Here is a 26,315-nt window from a genome sequence, read left to right as displayed (position 1 = left end):
TTCCCTTTAAGCCCTAAAATGAAAACTTTCTAGTTAGAAGAATTCAGAGTCACCACAGCATATATGTTCTTAATGCTACAATAGAACATGTGAACACCCCAGCCACAGAGGTCGTGTAGAGTCTCAGGAAGTAAGGGAGCAGAAGGGTAGTCTCTGATTCTCTCTATTTTTCCTGATATTGTCCAGATTGCTTTAGGTTGTTCTGGACCTTTAAAAATGTTGAGAGTCTTCAGTCTTTAAATAGGCAGACTATTACTTAAGTTTAAGTATCCCCTTACCCCCACCAAAAAAAAAAAAAATCACTATGTCAATTCACATACTATTGGGAAAATAATCAGTTAAATGGAGTCAATCAGATAATTGGTATCTCAATATAATCAATTTCTTTAAACACTGAATTCAGAGTAGTTGTATTCTAAGCCAGTTTTGTATGTGGATGCTAAATATGTGGTATCTGGGTTTTCTTAAAACCTGTCTATACAACTGACTACTCACTTCCTGCTCAGTTATGTGGAAGTTAACCACTAGATTTCTAGATAAGTTATTTTAGGTAGACCTAGGTTTTCTTTGTAGTTCATTTTCTGATATATTAATTTGTAATGATTTTTCATAAAGTTATCTTTAAATAAGAAACCTTCTTTCCATGCTTGTTTGATCAGATAACAATCTAATTGTAGAATTGTTTCTTTTTTTTTCCTTTTTTTTCTCTCAGCATCACTTTTTTTTTTTAGTTTTTTATTTTTTTAATTTTAAAATCTTTAATTCTTACATGTGTTCCCAAACATGAACCCCCCTCCCACCTCCCTCCCCATAGCATCTCTGTGGGTCATCCCCATGCACCAGCCCCAAGCATGCTGTATCCTGCGTCAGACATAGATTGGCGATTCAATTCTTACATGATAGTATACATGTTAGAATGCCATTCTCCCAAATCATCCCACCCTCTCCCTCTGACTCCAAAAGTCCGTTATACACAGCTGTGTCTTTTTTCCTGTCTTGCATACAGGTCGTCATTGCCATCTTTCTAAATTCCATATATATGTGTTAGTATACTGTACTGGTGTTTTTCTTTCCGGCTTACTTCACTCTGTATAATTGGCTCCAGTTTCATCCATCTCATCAGAACTGATTCAAATGAATTCTTTTTAACGGCTGAGTAATACTCCGTTGTGTATATGTACCACAGCTTGCTTATCCATTCATCTGCTGATGGACATCTAGGTTGTTTCCATGTCCTGGCTATTATAAACAGTGCTGCGATGAACACTGGGGTACATGTGTCTCTTTCCATTCTGGTTTCCTCGGTGTGTATGCCCAGCAGTGGGATTGCTGGGTCATAAGGTAGTTCTATTTGCAATTTTTTAAGGAATCTCCACACTGTTCTCCATAGTGGCTGTACTAGTTTGCATTCCCACCAACAGTGTAGGAGGGTTCCCTTTTCTCCACACCCTCTCCAGCATTTATTGCTTGCAGATTTTTGGATCGCAGCCATTCTGACTGGTGTGAAGTGGTACCTCATTGTGGTTTTGATTTGCATTTCTCTGAACACTTTTTTTTTTCAGCATCATTAATTGTAGAATTGTTTCTTAATGTTTACCTACTTCAAAATCAACATGGTAGCTAACTTATAAGTTACCATTATTAGTGCCTCACAATCCACCAAGATTCTTTCTTATGTTATACTGAATAAAATGAATCAAAGTCTTTTATTTTTTCCCTACCATATATTGTTCCAGTCACAACTGAGTGTGTGTGTGTGTGTGTGTGTGTGTGTGTAGACAATTTAATCACTTAAAATAGGTTGTAATGGTTAATGTTATGTGTCAACTTGGCTGGGCCACTCTGCTCAGATATGTCTTCAAACATTATTCTGCGTGTTTCAGTGAGGGTGCTTTTGGGTGAGATTAACACTTAAATTAGTGGATTTGAGTAAAGCAGATTACTTTCTGTAACTCATCCAATCAGTTAAAGGCCTGACAACAGGCTGACCTCTCCTGAGCAAGAGGGAATTCTGCCAGCAGATGGCTTTAGGCCTAGGACTGCAAGATTAGCTCTTCCCTGGTTTTCTAGCCCAGTGGTCTTTAGACTTGAATTGTAACATTGATTCTTCTCTGATCCCCAGTCTGCCAACCTATCCTGCAGTTTTGGACTCTGCATCATTTGTAAACATGAGTGGATTCCTTAATCTCTTTCTATTTATATACACATTCTATTGATTCTGACTCTGAATCCCTGAACAATACATAGACATTCTCTACTTTTTTTTATTCGACAATAAAAGTGTAGAACTTTGTGGTAGAAAAATGTATGTTATTGTTGTCAAATTAATTTGTTAGTATAAAACCAAATGATTTATTTTCTTTCATTTGGTTGTGCTTTGATTAAAAAATCTGTTTATCTGTATTAGAAAAGGATAACAGTTAACATAATAAATTATGCATTAGCTTCAAATTTCTCACTGGAAATATCTCTAAGGGATGGGATCAGAAATGTGGAATACTGAGTAGTCGCCAGTGCCCTTTTGGAGAATAAAGTGCTGGGCAGTGTCTTTACAGTGCAGCTCTTGACATCTGATTTTTGCTGCTGAAAAAATGTTCAAGACTGTTTTAAGACCATTAGATCAACTATGTTCTTGCAAGGATGCTTTTATTTACCAAAAGAAATCCCTGCAGAGAACAATTGATGCAGGTGTACAGAGAAATGGACTTTTGAAGGCAAATCCACTTATCTGTGATTTGGGAGAGTGTCTTGATGATTGGTTGTATCATCTCTCAGCACTTCTTAAACTAGACTGCTGAAGTATTCCATGGATATACGGGAAACTATAGGATAAATGTAGTCCACTTTTCTGTAGAGTCAATTTTTCAGCTTTATTGGAAAGATGAATAAAAGCACATGACTGGTAAGTTTAAAATATTATTTCTTCTTTTTTTTTAAAAAATAGCTTCAGAAAATGTATTAGTGGTTACTAGGGGCTGGGCCGTGGTAGGGATGGGGAATGACTGACAATGGATGTGAGACTTCTTTAAAGTTGTTGTTTCATATTAAAACAATCATAAATATATTATAAACCAGAATACAAAAAAATGCACAAATTTTACAAAATTTCTAAGGAAAGCTTACAGATTTGTGGGTTCCACTGGATTCCTAGTCATCATCTATTTCCCAAAATGAGTTAAGATTTTGTTCTCTATTTATTGCCCACAGCAGTACAGCTTTGATTTTAAAAACAGTATGGTCTTGGAATAGATTGGCTTTGTTGTTGTTCAGGAAGTGACAAATATTGAAGAAAAGAGGCGAGGACCAGCTCCATGTGAGAGATTCCATTTCCTTCCTTGAATGGAAAGTGAACTAACTCTCCCAAAGAAAAGGCAGTAGAATGTAGGAGTTACCAACAGGAGGTTTGTTTTGTTTTGTTTCCTTTTCGGACAGTTTTTAAAATTTTAATTATTTTTTAAAACTTTGGCTGCATCTGGACTTAGTTGCAGTGCGCAGGATCTTTGCTGTGGAATGTGGCATCTTTTATTAAGGTGCACAGGCTTTTCTCCAGTTGCAGCGCTTGGGCCCTATAGCACTCAGGCTCTGTAGCTGTGGTGCCCAGACTTCCCTGCGGCATGTGAAATATTAGTTCTCCGACCAGGAACTGACCTCTCATCCCCTGCATTGAAAGGCAGATTCTTAACCACTGGACCACCAAGGAAATCCCTGGACAGAGAGCTTTAATGACACTATGTTTTGCTTTATATTTTCTGTTCTCATAAAAGCTCCTTTTTGGTAAGTGTTATTACTACAGTCTTTATTTCAGTTATCATTTTAAAAGCTACCATTTATTGAGAACTTCTAATTCGAAGTATCAGTGTGGATTTCCATATTTACTCCTTTCAACAGCTCCATGAGGCAGACATAAATAATACAGTAAGTGGTGTGGATTTGCCCTCAGGTCCCCAAAGCTGGTGGTTGGGGTACATCGCCGCTTTTGGGGTCCCACTATTCTTGTTATCCTGGTTTAACCAGCAAGGTACATTTACTGGGCAGTAGACGTGTCAAGGGTGAAAGTACTCAGATTCAGATAATACTGTGCTGTCGTTTTCAAAGCAGTCCATGTTTCATGAGCCTGCAACAGAAGAAACTTTAGTCATGATCTCTCAGTATTTAGGACATATCTCATCAATTATTCTGATAATCATGCAGATATTCCTGAAAGACTGAAAGAAACACTATGGAAGAGTAAGGTTTGGTTTTCACACTTTCAGTGATCTGTTTACTCAAGTGCTCAAATATTTTGCAGTACATATGGGGCCATGGGGTGAAACAATGCAGTTGAGTCTTGTTACATTATGGTAACTGTCAGTTGATTATAGCAATAGTCTACAATTATAGGCAAGAATGTGCTTGGAAATTTCAATATTCCATAAAGAAGACCCAGTCTACCAGCTTATGTAATTATTTTATTTGCCAAATAAACAAATGTCTTGTTTTAATACCTCTAAATGATGGCTGTTGGAGAAAAACAGGCATAAAACTAAATGCATTATTCAAGCTGGTGTTTTTCAACAACAAATGCTAAGCAAAAACAAGCTGATCCTAGTTGACCAGTTAAAATCCAGCCAAGCAGAGTGAGGATAAGACCCAGGCCCCAGCAAAACAAGGACATTCATTTCTTTCTGACTTTATGTTATATAAATATATTATTTATATACTCTTATGACTGGTGCTAATCAGAGCCTGATACAGTGAAAAGAAAGAATAAATAATTGAAGGAATTAATTAATTAATCAATCAATTAATTGTACATTTTTATTTCCTAAATTACAAAATTATAGTGGAAAGTCATGAATAATTGAGATCCTCAAATAATCCAGGAATTTCATTTGGCCTGGAGTTTCAATGTCGTCTTCCATCAAAAAAGTAAGAATGAAGTAAAACTGGGTAATGAAAATGTCTTCATTTCTCTTGGGGTGAGAATACAAATAAATAGGATAATGAGCAACAAGCAAGCAGATGAAGGAAGGACGGTAAAGCATTGGAAAATTATCACAGAATAAAACTAGCTAGTCAACTGCTAAGAGGGAACTAAAATATGACCATGATCCCTCCATCCATCTGCCCAACCATATAATAATTAATTCACTGAAACTAGAGAATAATGACCTTGATGGATAAGACAACCACCTTACATTTTTAGTCTAGGTAGGGAGATTAGGTGCATGCAACAAATAATTCCAGGGTGACATTTGAGAACTATTCACATGTGAACAGCTTGCAAAGATGAGAGAAGAAGGAAGGACAGATGCCCTCCTGGAAAGAAAGAAAAGGCTTCAGAAAGAAGGGAACATTTGATCTTAGTCTTGAAGGAGGAGGTGGAATTTACCAGATGAAAGCCTCTTCATGGGGAGGAAAGAGCAGGTATAGCTCAGGACAGCTAGAGAGAAAAATAGGAATTGGGCTGGTGGTGTGTAATGCCAGCTGCTACCATGCTTATTTAAAAATAGAGATGGTGCATATGTATAACTGAATCACTTTGTTGTACACCTGAAACTAACACAACATTGTTAACCAACTGTATGCCAATATAAAATAAAAATTTCATTTTTATTAAAAAGGGAGATGGTGAAGGGCCTTTTGTTTGTAATGCAAATACCTGGTCAACCAGTGTGTTTCCCCACATATTCGGGCTGTGATCTGGGTTCCAGTAATCCTGCAAATATATGTGTCTTTTGAGACGTAGGAACTGGTTTGCTGGGTCCTCCAATAAAAATGGTGCTCCCAGTACTCCTGTAATTGAGTCCAACAGCACAGCATCTTTTAAGGCAATAGTTTACATCTCAGTGTTTCCTATTAAAGAAACTGTGTCCTCTTAAAGCAGCCATGGTGCTTGAGAGGAAGGGCACCTAAGAAGGAAACTCTGAAATCTATGCCCTGGGGCCGATGGCCGCTCCTCAATCCTTTGGCGTCTTTGTCCTGTCATCACCCTTGTGACCTGCGTATCACACAGCATGCAGCCAATGCTGTGTGGTGGGTGGAGAAGAGTTTCAGAGTTCTGTTCATGAATGGGAGACTGCAGACTTAAATTTAAATTTCAGCTCTATCCCTTTTTTCGGCAAGTTGCTTAGTTTCTCTGAGCTCTATTTTTCCTGTCTGTAAGGAGATGTAATAATAATAAAAACAATAATAACACAGACAATAACAGGCTCACTATAAAGGTTGGATAAATTAACAGATGTAAACCACTTGGTTCAAACCTGTAAGTCTACAATTTTATTTTTGCTTTCTCAGCCTGTTAAATTAGAATGTATCTTTCATTTTGAAGTAGACTGATCCCAAACTGTAGTTAAGATTGTTAACATTGAGAGAGCCTTCTTTAAATGCAAGCAGGCTTGCATTTTCTATCTTCTTCTCACTCTAGAATTAAGAAAAAAATAATTTTAAAAAACCCACACATCTTTAGGATCTTGAAATTTTAACAGTCTATATTATGCTTTCATCCTTGAATAAAACACAATCATGTTATAAAAGAAGAACATACTCCTGACTTATTAATGGTAACAATATAAATCTGTTCATTGCTTGTGACAAAGAAGCATTTATTATGAATCAAACTGTAAGTAATGTTACATTAGACACTTTATATCTTCATTATTAACAAGCCTTCATTGACCAATAATATGTATAGGTTAGGATTACAGTTATCTATAAATATGAAACCTCCCTTCTATAGGAAAGGGGATAAAGGGTCCAAGATACAAAACAAAACGAGGATACACAGGATTTGACTGTGCTAAGGGAGCTTCCCTGGTGGCTCAGATGGTAAAGAATCTGCCTGTAATGCAGGAGACCCAGGTTTGATCCCTGGGTTGGGAAGATGCCCTGGGCTGGGAAGATCCCCTGGCAACCCACTCAAGTATTCTTGCCTGGAGAATCCCATGAACAGAGGAGCCTGGCAGGCTATGGTCTATCGGGCTGCAAAGAATCAGACAAGACTGAGCGACTAAAACTTTCAGTACTTTCACTTACTTTCAAGGGAGCTTAGGAAGCATTGGAGTACCAGAGCACAAGCAGATATTGTAATGGTCAGGGAAACTGCTTAACCTATTCTGTGAAGGGAAGAGTATGTCTAGCATAAGGAAAGAAGGGGAAAGTCTTTTATTTGAATCTTAAAAAGTGATGTGAACAAAAGTATGACATTAGGAAATCTACAAGACCAATGTCTGAAAACAGTGGTTAGAGGTGGCTGGATAGAGTTTTATATAAATTTGGTTAACATTTATTGAGCATTGTGCTAAATATTATACCTGAATTACCTTATTTACTGGAGTGGGTAGCCTTGCCCTTCTCCAGCAGATCTTCCTGACCCAGGAATTGGACCGAGGTCTCCTGCATTGGAGGCAGATTCTTTACCAACAGAGCTATCAGGGAAGCCCTTATTTAATACTCACAACAAACCTAAGAAGTGGTACTGTTAATCACTTTATTTTGTATACAAGGGAACTAAAGCACAAAAAAAGTTAAGTAATAGGTCTAAGGCCACAGAGCTAGTGGGAGAGGGAGATAGAATTCTCCCTTCAGAGCCATTGCACTATATTATTACTAAGAGGGAGGGTTGCTTGGGGTCAGATTATAAAAATATTTTATGTTTATGGAAAAAAAGGAAATAATCATTACTTACACATTCCTTATGCTCTCATGCTTTCCCAAGATTGGCCTTGAGTTCTAAGCAGGATTCTAGTTATCACCTCTATTATTTCTAGTGTAGTTTGTCAATCTAGTAAGCTCTAGTTCCAAACAGGTATTGAAAATGATAGTCTATTGAATGGATAAGGAGAATGTGGTACATATATACAATAGAATACTACTCAGTCATTAAAAAGAGTGAAATAATGCCATGTGCAGCAACATGGATGGAACTAGAGATTGTCATAGGGAGTGAAGTAAGTCAGACAAAGAAAGAGAAGTATCATATGATAACCCTTAAGTATCATATGATATCCCGTATGTGAGGAAACTAAAAAGAAATGATACAAATGAACTTATTTACAAAACAAAAAGACTCAGAGTCTTAGAGAACAAACTATGGTTACCAGTGGGGAAGAGTGGGAGGATGGTATAGTTAGGGAGTTTGGGATCAACATGCACACACTGTTTATTTTAGATGGATAACCAGCAAGGGCCTACTGTATAGCACAGGGAACTCTGCTTAATGTTATGTGACAGCCTGGATGGGAGGGATGTTTAGGGGAGAATGGATACGTGTATATATATGGTTGAGTCCATTTGCTGTCCGCCTGAAACTATCACGACATTGCTAGTCAGCAATACTTCAATATAATAGTTTTTTTTAAAAAAAGAAAACAACAGCCTCTCTGGATATTATACATCAGTCAAGATGCCTCTGGGTGCAAAACATAGTACTACTAACAGAGGATCGAAAAATGACTCAGACATATTCTCCATTTATAAAAAATTAGCATTTTTATTTATTCAGTGATTTAAAAGTAAAAAGCAAATGTTGACTTCAGAAGCTAATAGTTACTAACCTGCTGCTAGGTAATCTAATCAACACAATCAAAGTAACCTGTCTATGAAAGCCATCCTCTAAGATGATCCCCAAAGATCCCTGCCTGCTAGTATTCATGTGGTCCCCTCTTTCCCTTAGTAGGGCTGACCTGTGTAATCACAGACTACTGAGGCAACGTGGCTATGACATAAAAGACATTACAGCTCCTGCTGTGCCCTGCTCTTGGATGGCTTACACTAAGGGCAGTCACCTGCCATGTTGTAAGGACACTCAAGCAGCCCTAAAGGAGAGGCCAGCACATCAAGGAACTGAAGTGTTCCACAGTCATGTAAGTGAACCACCTGTGAACCTGATGCTTTTGCTCCAGCCAAGCCTTAAGGGGACCACAGCTCCTATTAGTATCTTTACTACAACCTCATGAGAGATCCTCAGTCAGAACCCGAGACACTTCCAAATTGCTGACACTTAGAAATCGTGAAATAATAAGTATTTAACGTTTTAAGCTGCTAAAGTTTGGGGAAATTAGTTATGCTGTAGTAGATAAATAAAACAATGCATGATAAGCACTAACTGGTGTCAGTATAAACTGCTAAATACCAGAGTTGAGATTAGATGAGGCAAGTGAAGTCAGTAGGGCATAAAACATAAAAAGGAATTAACTGACATATGGGGGAGTGAGGGGCAGAGAGATAAAACAATAAGGACCTACTGTATAGCCCAGGGAACTATATTCAGTATTTTATAAAAACCTATAATGGGAAAGAATCTGAAAAAATGTGTATATATATATATATATGTATAAATGAATCACTTTGTTGTATGCTTGAAACTAACACAAACTTGTAAATGAACTATATCTCAATTTAAAATATACAAAAAAGTAAAGAATTCACTTGTGTTATTTGGTAAGTTGCAACCCCATGGACTAGAACCCGCCAGGCTCCTCTGTCCATAGAATTCTCCAGGCAAGAATACTGCAGTGGGTTGCCATTCTCTTCTCCAGGGGAATCTTCCAGACCCAGGGATTTGACCTGCATCTCCCAGATTGCAGGCAAATTCTTTACCATCTGAGCCACTAGGGAAGCCCCATTTGAAACTAACACAACATTGTAAATGAAATATACCTCAATTTAAAAAGTACAAAAAAAGAGTTATCTCTTAGGATTATACAAATTTTGTGCCATAAGACCTCTACTTGCCTCACCCTAATTCCTACTCTTATAATCATCACTGCATGGAAAGATAATCAGTAAATAACTCTTGCCACTAGGAAGCACATATTATATTCAGAATTGAAAAATAATTATAAAAAGATATATTTTGACTAGATTATCTGAAGGGGCAGTAATTAATTCCAATACTGGAAGGAAGGTCTCACAGAGAAGTTGGTTCTGAGTTAAGCTTCAAAGGATGAGGTTTCCACAGTTAGGAGGAAGGGAGGGGAAGCAAAGAACACACATTCCAGGCTGAAAAAACTTGGAGAACCGAGGATCAGAGGAGCAGAGTAAGGCACAGGGAACTACTCTGCTTGATGTTATGTGACTCAGTGACCCTCACTTTGCCAACATGACTGAAAGGCAGGGTTGTTTGTGGTATAGATGTGTCAGAGTTAATGTTGGAAAGATAAGCTGGAGCTACATTCAGGAAGATCCTACTATCATACCAAGGAATTTGGACTTTACTCTGTAAATATTTATCTTTTCTGAACAGGGAAAATGATAAGACTAGATGTACTTTTGAAATCTCTTTATTGTGATATCATTTGAATCATCTTTTATTGTATGATTCAGTGGCATCAAATATATTTGCAATGTCATGCAACCATCCCATCTCCAGACTTTTTCATCATTCCCAATAGACACTCTTTACTCTTTAAGCAATAACTCCCATTACCCTCTCCCCCAGCCCCTGGTAACCACCATTTACTTTCTGTCTTTATGAACTTGCGTATTCTAGGTACCTTAAGAGGAGGCATGCAACATTTGTCCTTTTGTATCTGACGGACTTCACTTAGTGTTCAGGGTTTATCCATGTTATAGCATATGTCAGCGTTTCATTCCTTTTTCAGGCTGAATAATATTGTGTATGTATATGCCAACATTTTGCTTATCTATTCACAGATTAACCTTGGAAAACTCCTTTGTCAGGGGTGTGGAGAACAGGTGGCAAAAGGAAGAGAGCAGAGTGAGAGGCGCAAAGTAGGAGGCTCATCAAATAGTCCAGACGAGAGGTTAGTAGGACTTGAATCAGGTAAGTGACAGCAGGAATGAGAAGACAGGCTTGATTTGTAGAGAATAGGAAACTCATTCATTCAGAATGATTTCTGTGGATGAACCAGCATTAAAATTTTGGTTTTAGCTGGGATGTGTTAATAAGTGACTTTTCAGATTTCTCTTCATTCTCTTTGAAAAGGTGTTAATTATAGTGTTACATGTTTAATGTAGATTTTTTTCTTTAAAAAAGAAAGAAAAGCAGAGGTAGTGGCTAGGCAAATAGATCTAATGACATCCATATCTAATAAATATTTTGAAATAAATTATGTTTAGAATATAAATTACAGCTACATAAGAAAGTATAGTAATTGCTTAAAATAATGTTTTATGGAACATAACATCCAAAAGTAAAACCAATATTCTGTACCATAATTATCCTGGTGTATTGTACAATAACTAAGAAAAAATGTTGTTACATAAACCTTGGCAATGAGGCATGCTTTAAAATATAAGCCATAGCTATTTTAAGCTCTAATACTTCTGTCTTTTGTAAATCTCTATGCTTACGGAAAATGTTTCATCTCCTCTTCTTCCCACCTTCCAGAACAAAGCTCCTACCTCAGTATTACGCACCCAACAGGCACCCAATAAATATTAATTGGTGGTGATAATAACATCACCCATGAGAAAGACAAAAAGCAGTATTTATTATCCTACTTTACAAATGAGAAAATTGACATCTGGAGATGAAATGACTCACTCAAGGTCACATAGTAAGTCAGAGGCAGGGCTGGAAATAAAATGCAAGTAATATAGAAGGGCATGCTATTATCCTCTCTGCTTGAGAAGTTTTCCCTCCCTTTTTCATTCTGTCTGATCAACCTTGAAAGTTAGTGAGAGCAAGATCAGACTTGTGTTTGCAAACCTATAGAATACTGCTGGGGACTGAAAACTGAACCCTGAGTTCTATTACTCTTTTGGTTTTAAAATATGTGTGTGTGTGTGTGTGTGTTAATGTAAGCAGTATCAACCAGGTTAGTTCTAAACTTTATAATCATAAGCTATGAAAAAATTCTTCCTCTCTTTCTTTCCAACTCCCTACATACCTTCTTTGCTTTCATCCTGTATTATAGTCGGTTTTAATAGGACCTGTCAAGCTCAACCTATCATCTGAACATTTGTGGAATATCTTCTGCAGAAAAGCCTGTATGCTAGAAATAAGGCATACACTTCAGAATACAGAGATATTTGAAATCACAGCTTTCCCCACGCAAGCCAAGAAGGGTCAGAGACCTGGAATCTTACTCTGGCCCTGCAATAACTTAGATCACTACGCCACTTCTTTCTCCTGCATCTCCATTTTCTGCTCTGCAAAACAAGCCTGGATCATATGGTCTCTAAGGTCTTTTTCAGCTCTAACATTTTGAACTGGACTGTGTTCATAACAAATAGGTCATTAACTGAAAATTACTTTCTCTCTATGATATTATATTATTGAAAGTGTATAGAATATGCTAAGTGGGCACAGCCCCTACTATTGTCAAGGAATTTACTGAGATTTGGTTCTGTTCAAACTGAGACAGATGGAAATAAGTGAAAGGGAAATCAAAACAGACCTGGCCAATTAAAGCAATACAAATAAAAATGTATTCACATTGTGCAAAAACATCAGATGAGTGCCCATCATGGGTTGATAGGCAGTGTGGAAGTCAGGGAAGCTGTATAGTACTTCCCTGGTGGCCCACTGCTCCCAATGCATGGGGCCCAGGTTCCATTCCTGATCAGGCAACTAGATCCCATGTACTGCAGCCAACAGTTCACATGCCTCAACTAAAGATCCCATGAGCTGCAACTAAGATGTGGTACATCCAAATAAATAAATAATAAATAAAATAAATATTTAAAAGGGAAGCTGTATAATCAGAAATGGAAAGACTCCCCATATTGCCATTACCCAGGAGAGGTTGAAAAAGAGTCTTTAAATTTGATAATGGGGAAATGACTAAATGGTCTATATAATATGCTCATGACTATGAAAATGGTACTTGTAATAGGAAGGGCTTCCTTGGTGGCTCAGATGGTAAAGAATCCGCCTGCAATGTGGGAGACCTGGGTTCGATCTCTGGGTCGGGAAGATCCCCTGAAGGAGGGCATGGCAACCCACTCCAGTATTCTTGCCTGGAGAATCCCCACGGACAGAGGAGGCTGGCGGGCTACAGTCCACGGGGTCACAAAGAGTTGCACATGACTGAAAACTAAGCACAGCACATACACTAAGAAGATCAGAAAGCCTGAGGTGAAACGCAAGATGCAGAATGGAAGGGCAGAGTCTGATGGCAGACTCCCTTTCTTTTTGTGCAGAGGGGGCTCCCTGAGAGCTCCCTCTTGGTAGATCCAAGAGGCATAACTTGGCATGTCCAGCTCATTCATCCTTCTTCCTCTTGAGAGTGAGCTGCCCTCAGAGGGCACACTTTTTTGCACACTTTTTGTTCTGGTTCTACAAGCTGAAACTGTGTATGAAATTTGCCGAATTCTGGGATCCAACTATGTTCCATTTGCCTCGTTAGCCTTTCTCAGTAATAAAGGGCTGCCTCCCATAATCAGCTCTGATTTATTTCTCAACTTGATCAAAATCAGGACCAAGAAGTGGACTGCTATGTGTTAGAAGGTGTCAGAGAACCCAACAGGTCAGTTGTCTCAGAGCCTCACTAAGAAACAGGAAACAAAAAAGAGCACAGACAAGGGCACTCCAACCAGTGGTAGCTTGTCATTCCTGATTCACTGTCTATTAAGTAAATGTGAAGGGATTCAGTGGGGACAGAAAGACTGCCAGAGTTTCATAGGATAAGTCCTCAGCAAGCTATTTCCCTCAGGTGTAGGGGATACTGATGCACATGCTGAACATGGAGATGAGCACTACAGTCCTGCCACCAGCTCAAAAATACTTAGGAATGGGATTCTGGAAGTAGAGCACTTAGAACTCAGTATAAGCCCCTGGTGGCTTAGATGGTAAAGAAACTGCCTGCAGTGTTGGAGACCTAGATTCAGTCCCTGGGTTGCAAAGATTCCCTGGAAAGGGGAATGGCAACCAACCAATGCCAACCAGTATTAAGAATATTTATTATTTACTATTTTTTAAGACTGAGTCTCAGCTCTTGTCCTTAAAATGTTTATGTCTTTTAAAAAAAAGAGATGAAATAGGTGTGTGTGCTTGTAAATTAAGTACGAAAATAAAGTATAAATGATCATTAAGAATTAAGTACAAAAGAAGATGAGGAGAAAAGAATACACAGATGTCCTGGCAATATGATAAAATTTTCAAAGATCTCTCTAACTGTAGGACAAATTTTATGATTTTGTGAGAAATTAAAATGCCCATGTTTACATTCATATTTTTGGATTTAAAAATTCTGTAAGTAAAGAATTTTCTTTACAAATAGTGAAATTGTTATTTTTTCCTTCCCACTCTAAACTTTGGTCACTAACCAAAAACTTCATGGTAGAAGATTGAAGAGTTGTATTTTAGTATAATGTATTCTCTCACTTTGCTGCAGTGCACATAAAATTGAGAAAGAGAAGGGAGGGGGAAGAGAGAAAGAGATGAGAAATTTGGATTGTGAGGGGGAAATGGTGAAGAAGAGAAAAGAAGGAAGAAGGAGAAGAGAGAAATCAAGAAAGAAAATCAAAGGAAGGAGAGACAGAAGTAGGGGAGTTACAAAGGCTATAAAAGGTGAAAAGTCAGGGGGAAAGGGGCAAGGCAAACAGGGGAAGTAAAGGCAGGAAAACAAAGAGGGTCAATGGGAGTGACTTGGAGAAAAGAAAGAGGTGCTAAGCTGTAGGACCGGCTTACAGATCCTCATGATTAACCTGTCTGTTAATAAAAAGCTTTCGAAACTGAACTTTTAACTCGGGAACTTTGGCTTTATTGACATTACCATTGCTGATGTATCGAGTACTTTGAAAAGCAAACAGAAACTGGTATTACTTGAGTTTAACTTCAATCTGTTTTAACCCACTCTCAGCACAGTAACATACACCCATATATGTACTCCCACGCATGACCATGTAATTTCCTGGGGAGTATTTTTAAAGCTGGCAGGTCTTTTATTAGTTTTTAATCTTGTGGACAGAGACATCTGTGACTCACAAAAGGCAGCTTTTTATGTGATTCAATCAGTAATGACTCCACAGTCACTGCCTACACACGTGGATGGGATTCCCAATCCTAGAGCCATAACTGATGTTGGCATGTGGGTAGGTTAACAGATTTCTACAACACATAGAGTGCTCAGTGAATCTAGTCATAGGTGGTGAGTTTATTCTCACTGCTCACTTTCTTGAAAGCAATAGTCAATCTTAAGCCAAAGTGAGTAGGTAAAATTAAGAACAAAATCTTATATAATAAACTAAAACTATATCAGGGAATATAGGCTTTCTGAGGAAGTGGAGCACTTGCAGTGATGATGGAGAAGGGCCATTCCTTCTCTGCAGAGAAGAAGGCAAAGGCAAGGATTGGAGGTACTGACAGTGTTAGGGGGAAGAACTGTGAGCTTAAAGGCTCTTGTCAAAACAAAAGCAAACAAGAAAACCTTTCAAGACAAATTGCCCTTGGTTACTAACTCTAGATTGAGAAACAAGAGCTGGAACTATGCTAGAGAAACAGACCACAGGCCATTTACTTTTTTTTTTTTTTTAGTTTTTTATTTTTTAAATTTTAAAATCTTTAATTCTTACATGCATTCCCAAACATGAACCCCCCTCCCACCTCCCTCCCCATAACATCTTTCTGGGTCATCCCCATGCACCAGCCCCAAGCATGCTGCATCCTGCGTCAGACATAGACTGGCGATTCAATTCACATGATAGTATACATGCCCTGTCTAAAACCAGAAGGCATGCTTGCATTTTATGGCTAGATCTGACCACAGCCAACAGAATGGGCATGAACCCCCAAATTCTTTAATGGATGGGTCAGCCCCAAGGATTGGTTTACTTAGTGAAGCACTTTCCAAATATGTGCTCTTTCCATATTTCCTCTTAATGTGAAGTGGGGCTGTTTCAGTTTTTAAACTGCCCTGTTACAATACTGCAAAGCTATAATAATCAAAACAGCATAGTATTAGCACAAAAACGGACATATGGATCAATGGAACAGAATAGAGAGCCCACAAATAAACCCACCCACTTACAGTCAATTAATCTTTGACAAAAGACGTAAGTGTATACAGTGGAAAAACAGTACAGTCTCTTTAGCAAGTGATGTTAGGAGAGCTGGACTGCCACATGTAAATTGGTGAAGTGAGAACACTCCCTCACACCATATACAAGAATAAAACCCAAAATGTTTTAAAGATTTAAATATAAGACATGACACCATAAAACTCCTAGCAGGGAACCTAGGCAAAACATTCTGGCATAAATTGTAGCAACGATTTCTTGGTCAATCTCCCAAGGCAAAGGAAATAAAAGCAGAAACAAACAAAGATCTAATGAAACTTGAAAACTTTTGCACAGCAAAGGAAGCCATAAACCAGAAGAGTCAAGCTATGGATTGGGAGAAAAACATTTGCAAACAGTGTCACTAACAAGGGCTTAACTTCCCAAACATATAAACAACTCATACAACTCAATAAAAAAAAAAAAAAAAAACTAACAATACAGTCAAAAAATGGGCAGAAGACCTATGTAGATATTTCTCTGAAGAAGACATACAGATGGCCAACAGGCACATGGAAAGGTGCTCAGCATTGCTAATTATTAGAGAAATGCAAATCCAAATCACCTCACACCAGTTAGAAGAGCCATGATCAGGAAGTCTACAAATAACCAACACTGGAAAAGGTGTGGAGAAAGGGAAGCCTCCTAGACCATTGGCAGGAGTGTAACTTGGTGTAGCCACTATGGAGAACAGTCTCTTAACAAACAATAGAATTACCATATGATTCAGCAATCCCACTCATGGACTTCCAGAGAAAACTCTACTTCAAAAAGATACATGCACCCCAGTGTTCATAGCAGCACTATTTACAATAGCCAAGACATGGAACCAGCCTGTTTCCATTGATAAATGAATGAACAAAGAAGAGGTGGTACATACATATACACACATACAATGGAGTATTACTCAACCATAAAAAAACAGTGAAATAATGCCATTTGGAGTAACATGGTTGGACCTACAGATTATCATAGTAAGTAAATAAGACAGAGAAAGATAAATATCATATGATATCACTTTCTTTGTGGAATCTTAAGAGGGAGGGAATATATGTATACTTATGGCTGATTCACAATGTAGTATGCCCTGTTGAGGAGGAACATGTTGAGTTTGGGATTTTTCTTTAAATCGGTACGACTAGGAACAGTTCTGGAGAAGGCAGTGGCACCCCACTCCAGTACTCTTGCCTGGAAAATCCCATGGATGGAGGAGCCTGGTAGGCAGCAGTCCATGGGGTTGCAAAGAGTCGAACACGACTGAGCGACTTCCCCTTCACTTTTCACTTTCATGCATTGGAGAAGGAAATGGCAACCCACTCCAGTGTTCTTGCCTGGAGAATCCCAGGGACAGAGGAGCCTGGTGGGCTGCCATCTATGGGGTTGCACAGAGTCGGACACGACTGAAGCGACTTAGCAGCAGCAGCAGGAACAGTTCTTAGTTGTGTCCTTGTTTGGCTCTATTTTCTCAGATACAATTCCCCAGCTCCCTAACTTCTGACCTTTTCTTGTGGAGCCAGTGGCTATGATTTTGGCTCTATCACTTTTTTGGGAGGAGTTGTTGTGTGCTGTGCTGCCTATCCGATGCCCCTATGAATCTGGCATCAACCATTGACTGACTGTGTATCTTGGTCATTTAACTTCTCTAAGCCTCAGTTTCCTCTTTGTACAACAAGACTCATAACACCTATTTTCAGAGTGATTATGAGAGTTGAACTAAGGTAATATATGGAAAGCCCCTGACATACAATAAATATTTAAAATAGTAGTATTAATACTTGCTGTCTTATTATAGAACAAAGCAATTCTTGACCTAAATGCTAAAGAGACGATTTTGTTTTGTTTTTTCATGAAATTGTGACACTTGGACTTCTAATTCTCTGACCAGGGAATCAGCCCCAAGGTGTATAAGTTACTATTTTGAGAAAATCAGTAAAACAATTTGGGTGCTCTGCTCATAAATTTAATTACTTAGTAGGCTCTTCAGCATTCCCACTGGGGAAAAAGATAATGAGATCTCTTCCCTACTTACTTCAAATTAAGTTCTAGACAAAAGTAATTTATTAGACAACTAATCTGTAACAGAGAAAACTTTTTTACATAATAAAAACAAACTTTAAAAAATCATTGTTTTCTTATGGCAAGAAGAAGGGCTCCAGGGAAGTGCAGATGAATAGGCTATGTTCTTAAATGAAAAAGCAGGCATGGGTGGGTGGGGAAAGAACAAAGAAAGTTGATTCAAGCTATTATTTCCTACTTTAGAGCTATGTGATTTAGAAAATGTCAGTTGAACTAGTTTTTAGTGGAACAAATGAATCTGGTTCTAATGACTTCAGTCTCCTCCACTTGCAAGCAGTAAAGGCTTCTTTCCTGAGATCTGAAGGGTTAATCCAGCAGTGTCAACATCCCTTCATCCTTGGATTCTGATCCTCAATTTGTTCTTTCATGAACTTTGACTACTTAATTTTACTTATTTATTTATCTATCAAGTACAGTTAGTCAAACCAGTTGTCTTTATAGGTAAACATACTTTCTTTTCAGCTGGACTTAAAGTTAATTCCAACTTGTTTTTAAAGAAAGTCTATAAAAGTCCATTTACAGACCATTTTCCTTTTTGGCTGGTATTTTTGACTCTGCTGTGTTCACAGATGGAGTGTGGACCAATAGTAGTGCTTTTAGCCTTGTAGTCAGTCATCCACTATCACCCACTCTGAAGTCAACTGTGTGGATGAGCAGTCCATGCAAAGCATTGTACCACTGGATTATAATCAACCTCTTAAATGGAACCAACCACACTTTCTTCATCTAGAGGTGTGGGCTGTAACTGGGTATGGCTGTATATGCCTTGCGGACAATGGCTTAATAAGAACTTCACTAAAATTTGCTAAATCATTTGTTTAAACATGTCCTAAATGCAAAGTTCAATATAGATTATTAAAACTCTTTGTCAAAATTAGTTATATACTGAAGAATAAAGGGCTAATTACACACACACACATATATATAAACACACATATCTAGATATAGATATGTATCTATAACTATTCATCTCTGTGTATCTCAAGGGAAATACACATTTCTTTTGGTTGGGTCTCAGACTTATAAATGTAGAAGTTCTGATTTAAACATCTTCATCAGAAGTATTTATAAATTATAAAGATTTAAGCATGAAAATAATTTACACATTTCTAAGTATTTGGAGTTTTGTATATGAAATGACATCTCAGTTCAATTCAGATATAAGCCACTGAGTTACTGGGTCAGTCTGGCAGCAAATCTCTGGCCTTTGGTGCCTTCAGCGCTTCTCTGAGCTACAGCTTGCCTAAAAGTTTAATGAATTCACACTCTCAAAGTATGAGGTTTCCACATAATTGTATTATGTACATATTACATTTTCTAAAAGACATTTAAAATTTTTCTTTGTTCAAGGACACCAGAGCACTTCTTTAGAGGCAGCAGTTAAATAGACTGTTTAGCAATAGTAATATGTTAATACATAATTAGGAATAAAATGATCACACATACAGTTAACACTGACACGTTCAAAACCACAGCATAACACAATAGTTTAGCTTCCCCAATGCTTTAAGTTGGCCTATGAATAAAACATGCTTGTCCATTTCTTTAAAAAGTCAAAAGAGGTTATCTATCAATCTAATAGTTATAAAAGGAATGAAAAAGAAATAGGTTCTTACCTATGAGCAATGTTGAACACAGGGCAGCTTGAAGCATTTTACAGGCCATGATCCTGTTTTGGAAACAAAAGATTTATTTATTTTAATTTAGACTGAGCAGAGCTTTAGGGCATACTGGTTACTTCCCAAGAATATGAAGCATTTCCTGCATACCTGGAAGCCCTATGACCTCAGTCAGAGAGCCTGTTGCTTGATTTGAGATGACTTTTTTTATATGACTCCTGCCTTTCTACCCTTTGGACTGTTTGGACTGACTTTTTACAGGCTGTTCTTATATGGGCCACGTATTTATTTACTAGTTTTACCATCCACACAGCCTTATGTAATCTAAAAAGCCATACCAAAACAAAGCAAAGAAGGTGGAAAAACTGGATCACTCAGACTTTGCTGGGGGATATAAAATGGTACAGTCACATTGGAAAGCAGTTTGGCAGTTTCTTATAAATCTGAGTATACAATTAATTCCCATACAACCCAGCAATTGCACTATTGGACATTCCTCTCAGGGAAATGAAAACTTATGTTCATACAAAAACCTGTATAAGGATGTTGCTAGCAGCTTTATTAATAATAGGCAAAACCTGGAAAACAAGTGTAAACAACCCAGATGTCTTCAACAGCTCAAAGTTAAATGCATTGAGGTACATCTACACCATGAATTTCTACTCAATAATAATTTAATAAAAATTATTGATAGACACAGCAACTTGGATAAATCTCAAAGGAATTATAATGAGTAAAAATAGCCAATCTCAACTGGTTACTAACCTGAATGATTCCATTTATATAACCTTCTTGAGATGACAAGATTACAGATTAAGAACATTTTATTAGTTGCTAGGGCTTAGGGATAGAATAGGGTAGGTGTGTGTGGTTATAAAAGGGCAGTGCGAGGGACACCTGTGGTGATGGAACTATTCTGTGTCTTGGCTGTGGTGGTGGGTGTGTGAACATAAATGTGATAAAATACCATGAAACTAAATCTCTCTCCCTCTCTTGCACACACACACACATATGCACACATACACACAAATGAGTACGTATGAGACTGGAGAAATCTGAGTAGCATTAGTAGATATATCAGTGTCAGTATCCTGGTTGTGAGATTGCACTGCACTGTAGTTTTACAAAATGTTACCTTTGGGGGAAGCTCAGTGAAGGACACTCAGGATCGCTCTGTATTGCACTCTTACAAATGCAAATAATTCTACGGATCTAAAAGTAAAAATTTTAATGAAAGAAAAAGAGTGTTTAACTGCATGGTAAATTTGTTTGTTTCCAACAAAGCAAACAAACTACGCATCATTTAATACAATGATAAAATCAGAACACTTTTTTCATTTTTATTTTTCAAACAACTCCCTTCTTCAGTGGTATGATTAACAGTTAAATGAATAAATTCATTATTATACAATTTATTCTGAACAGCAAACTATGTACTTTCTTGTTTATTTAAAGTTTATGGAACCAAAGGAGAGATTCGTCTTCCTCTCTCCTCTTCCTTTCATCACTCAGCTTCTAAGACCTAAAATGAGGAGGGTGGGAGCAGTCCTTAGGTCATGCTTCCCTGTATTATGGTTCTGTGTGTACATTTCAGTGTTCCGGAGTAGATTACATGCTGCCTGAAGGGGCTAGTGTTGCATCTTGCTCCTATTTGTATGCCTTCGGCACACACCAGGCACAGGACCTTTCATACAACAGCCTCATATAATAGCTCTCAATAAACATTATTGAACTTAATTGAATCAACCAATTCAAATTAAACTTAACTTCATTAAACTGAGTCAGCATTTTCCTGCACTAGTCTATCAATATACAGACTTATCCTACTGGCTGCAAAACAAAACAAAAACAAAAAAAACCACAACTAAAATATAGCAGTTCTATTTTTATGTTAAGGTTAAACAGTGTTCCCGATAACTTTTCTCTTCTTATGATCTATGAAAAAAAGTCAGATCCATAAAAATTGGTAATCTTAATTATAAAGACAAGAAACTTTCTTTGAAATGAAATTTGAATATCTGTATTTGAAAAATAGAAATATCAAGTGACATGAATTAATGAAACTCATCAGTGGAGTCTGTTTACAAATTTGATGCTTTATTTTTAGAAATTATTACTTTAATGTGGTCTGATAGACCTGGTAATCTCCCTTGGTCTCTTTCATATCAGTGTAATATACATGTTAGAAGGGAAAAGTGTGAAATCAGATCTCATACTATAAAAGTTTTTTTTTTGTTTGTTAATTAAAAAAAAAGAAAATAAAGAAAACTTTATTCTACTAAGGAGCAAGCTGACTTTAATTTCTGCTTGAGTCATGCTGCCAATGCAATCAGATACAACAAACTGCAAGCAAAGCTTTGGAAAATGCAGTGCTCTTAGGGAGGGCATAGTGCAGCCTATATTATTCAATGACATCATCAGCATCAGCAAAGGTGGAGGGTGAGCCCACGTGTTGAAGGAGGAGAGAATACTATATTCCTTATAACCACTGTACTAAGTCTTTGTGGCATTCAACCTATTGAAAATAAGCTGGTGATAGCACTTGGTTTTGTGAAGTTATTTGAGATTCTCAAAGAGTTACTACCTGAGAACAAAATTTTACCGTAGTAACTGGTAAAGGAGTCAGTTTTACACTGATTGGACTGCTAATGGGTTTGGTATAGCTTATATTATAAGATAGAGTATATGTCATAATAATAACATGTCATTATTATCAGGTCAAACCTCTTAGAGGTACTGTTTCCCTCCTAGGACTGAGAGACTAGCCCATCACAGTTTACAGTTTTATTTTACATCTAGGCACAAAATGGCACAGCATCTGTATCCCAAGAATGAATGAGAGCTTCTATAGTCTGTCCTGCAGGCATTAAGTAGTTTAGGGAGGCACAAGATGTCAGATTCAGATGTAGCTGGTAGAATGCAGAAACCATTTTTGAATTACTTAGGTAGAATATTGTTTTGCCTTGGAAGCTGGAACCTTTGTTTTTATTTTATTTTTCTCAGTATGTGAATACAATGAAGCCCTGTTGAAGGCAAATAAAAAGTATAGTTTTCCTTTAACCTTCCCTCTCCACTTAAGTACAGTATATTCCTCTTACCGTCTTAACTGTTGAGTTTTCAATGCTGTTGTCAAGAAATAGAGGCACACATGCTCCTCCCACCATTTAATAATTGTAGGAGTTGGGTTCACTTGGAGAAATTAGCCAAAATGTTGGAGAAAAGTATTCTGTTTTTGTATTCATTTTCAATGTGACTGCTACAGATTTTAAAACTTGCTACAGCTTGAGATGCCTTAGGTTTAATGTGGTTTAGTAAAATTAAGTAGTTGCAATAGACTTCTCTTTTATCAGATGTGGGTGTTTCAGGGTCTTTGAAAGACTGAACTCATCCTGGTTTGGAGAGGAGGAGAGAGAGCCCCATACTCAGGGCTCACTGTCCTCTTGAGAGCTAGGCTACCCCTATTGTGCAAGGGTTTCTTTTCCTTTGTTCCCTAAATCTGGACACTGGCCACAGAGCGGTGTGAAGCCAATGGAGAGTTTATAGATTTATCCTTCAGGTATTCCTTCACTCAGCTATTTACTGAGCCTTTCCTATGACTCAGGCACTTTTCAGAATCAGTCTGTTTTGAACACATTCCATACACATAGATCCAAGTACTAGAGTTACAAAGATGTATCAAACATTGTTTCTTGTGTGGGAGAAGATCATTTCAGGGAAAGTTTCCCAGTGAGGCCAGTTGGATTTTTTTCATGAGGACGAATCCAGATGATGGAGGAAGAAAATTCCAGGAAAGGAAAGAAAATGGGTACAGATCAAGGTGCTGGAATGCAGACAACACATTTGAGGCTATCACAAAACATTTAGGAATATTGTACTGACCTACTAAAGCAATTCTCTGTTATTGATGTTCAGTAATTTCAGTGATTTCTATTGGTTGTCACTATAAACAAATACTTGGAATAATTTAAAGATGTGTTGTGAATACAAATGTAGATAGTCTAGCAGTTTAAGTAAAAATGCCAATCTGTTTTATGATATGGTGTTGGAATCACACTCTTTTTGATTAAGCTTTGAGGTAATGCATGCCAAGACATCGTCCTCATTATACACTGAATAATTGATAGTTGATAATATGTGACATTTATTGAGCATCAGCAATGTGCTAGCTAGTTTACAGAGCACAAAACTATCAAGGGATCTTGCCCAGTTGGCTCACTATCAAAACACAGTCTGTCATTTGCTAAGTCTTCCATGCTCCACTAAACCAAAAGCAAAGAAAGCATTTTTCAAGAATCACTGCAGTAGTGAGTGGGGCCAGATTTTTCTCTGCAGGTGGCTCTGTGGGCATTAGTATTAGTTCCATAGGGAAGCAGTCTGTTCCCGTGGTTCTGGTAATCTCAGAAGATAAACTCAATAATCTAGTGCAGATTTGACGTAAAGGCTGTTCTGTCGCTTTGTGATGCTGTTTTTCTGCTGCTGCCTATAATGGAGCCCTTACCAGTGTGACTTATTCACAGTGTGCCTGCATGTGCTTCAGTTTACCGTATAAAAACAACGAGATGGATTCTTTAGGAAAGGAGTAGCTTTAAAGGATTTAACTTATTGCTTGTAATGCCTTGTTCCTTGAGGAAAAGATGGGAGAGTTAAGATATTGGAGAAGGTTGTGGGTGAGGGCATTTGAAAGTGCCATAGGTGGGGAGCATTAAACAGAGAATCTTGAGTCCTGGGCTGGAGGGACAAGAGTTTAAAAGAAGAACATTTGTTGGTGCAGTGGCTGGATAAGAGTGGCAGAAGCTGCTTACCATTAATTGTTGTTGGAGAAGGGAATGACAACCCACTTCAGTATTCTTGCCTGGAGAATTCCATGGACAGAGAAGCTTGGCAAGCTACAGTCCATGGGGTTGCAAAGAGTCAGACACAACTGAGAGACTAATACTCTTACTTTCCCTGGTCGCTCAACGGGCAAAGAATCTGCCTGCCAATGCAAGAGATGTGGGTTCAATCCCTGGGTTGGGAAGACCTCATGGAGACGGAAATTGCAACCCACTCCAGTCTTCCTGCCTGGGAAATCCCACGGACAGAGAGGTCTGGCGGGCTGCAGTCCATAGGGCTGCGAAAGAATTGATCATAACTAGAGAGGTCTGGCGGGCTGCAGTCCATAGGGCTGCGAAAGAATTGATCATAACTGAGCGACTAAACAAGAACAAGGGGGTATTAATTTGCTAGAGCTGCCATAGCAAATGCCTCAGAATGGGTGGCACAAGCAACAGAAATTCATTTCTCAATGTGCTGGAGGTTGTAAATCTAAGATCAAGGTGTTGACAGATTTGGTTCCTCTGAGTCCCCTCCCTCAGCTCTTCTTTGGTCCCCCTCTTGCTGCCTCTTCACATAATTTTGCCTCTGTGCATGCACACATCCCTGGTGTCTCTGTCCTAATCTTCGCTTCTTACAAGGATACCAATCAGATAGAATTAGAGCACTCCCTGGTGTTCTCATTTTAATTTAATCACCCCTTCAAAGGCCTTATTTCCAAGTACAGTCACATTCTTAGGTATGTATTCTTATGAATACATATGAATGGAGGGCGGTTTGCAATTCACTCCATAACAAGTTAGCAAAGGAAAAAACCTTCAAACTTGGGTAGTTTTGCTTCTCCCAACTCTTGCTTGTCCATAAGGAATAGGAAAGAGTATTTGAAAAGTTGACGGAAAATAGTAGATGGAAGAAGAGTCCCATAAGACTCTGTCAGCTGATGATATCTGGCATGGTGAAATTGCTTTTCACTCTTCAGTAGAAGGGATAATGAAATAAAACCTCTCTCACAGGTTTCCCTCACTGTCTTTCCTGACTCAGTTTCCATCCCAGGAATTTTTAAATTGTTGAGTGATTTATATCTCTGGGTCAACATGCTGAGGCTAATGTGAAATGTTAGTTCCCATTCCCACAAAGGTTGACCACCAGGCAGGTTGATGGGTGCATTTCTTTTCCATGGAAACAAAGCGTATCAGGTCAGGTATAAATGGGAAAGAGTTAGGGAGCTTGGGAAGAGGCCTTCACACCTTGGAAACATTGGTTTTATTTTTAGGAAGTTATGCAGATAGAATTCACAAATTTATTATAAGCACTAAAACCAGATTATTTGGTTTATTCCTAGTCATATAATAGGCATTAAGTACATTATTATACTCATTTTTTTGTTGTTATTCACTGTAATATCATTCTCAAGAAATCTTGAGAATATTATCTTTTGGAACTAAAACAATCAAATTTTACTTTAGGTTCCAGGCTCTTGAAACTGTGATTACCCCCTTACAGAGGGTTGCTATAAGGAACAGAGGTGTAACTTTTAACAGAAGGATAATGGCTATAGAATCTCAGCCTGTTTCAATGCCCCAGCACCCTTTAGGTCAGAGAGTTGTCTTATCTTCCACTGTCATCATCAGATTCTGTTCAGGATTAATAATCCTCTGGTTACTCTAGATGAGAATTATGATGTCAGAAAGAAGAGAACTTTAAGTGAGGATAAGAACAGTGAGGTGGTTTTGCAAAGAAGGATGAGAAAAAGGGAGAAACTCCAAACCCAGAAAGAATAAGCATTAGGACTCAGACTAAGATTATTAAAGATATTTTATGGTCTGCCTGATACATTATAAAGACAAGACTATGACAGAGACT

General features: G+C 38.0%; 1 protein-coding gene across 1 annotated transcript; it reads right to left on the bottom strand.

Annotated features, from left to right (window-relative positions):
• Positions 1–2,844: 2,844 nt before the first annotated feature.
• Positions 2,845–19,884, bottom strand: C1H3orf85 (chromosome 1 C3orf85 homolog). The gene is made up of 4 exons (XM_069552939.1): positions 19,791–19,884; positions 19,638–19,690; positions 5,642–5,775; positions 2,845–4,114 (listed from the first exon to the last, which is right to left on the bottom strand). Exons 2-4 carry the CDS (start codon positions 19,684–19,686, stop codon positions 4,025–4,027), a joined length of 273 nt encoding a protein of 90 aa, XP_069409040.1. The 5' UTR covers positions 19,687–19,690; positions 19,791–19,884; the 3' UTR covers positions 2,845–4,024.
• Positions 19,885–26,315: the final 6,431 nt, after the last annotated feature.

This window comes from Ovis canadensis, chromosome 1 (assembly GCF_042477335.2).
Source record: "Ovis canadensis isolate MfBH-ARS-UI-01 breed Bighorn chromosome 1, ARS-UI_OviCan_v2, whole genome shotgun sequence".
In the NCBI taxonomy this organism is placed as follows: Eukaryota; Metazoa; Chordata; class Mammalia; order Artiodactyla; family Bovidae; genus Ovis; species Ovis canadensis.
The sequence above is the reverse complement of the archived record's forward strand: the minus strand, read 5'-3'. Positions and strand labels throughout refer to the sequence as shown.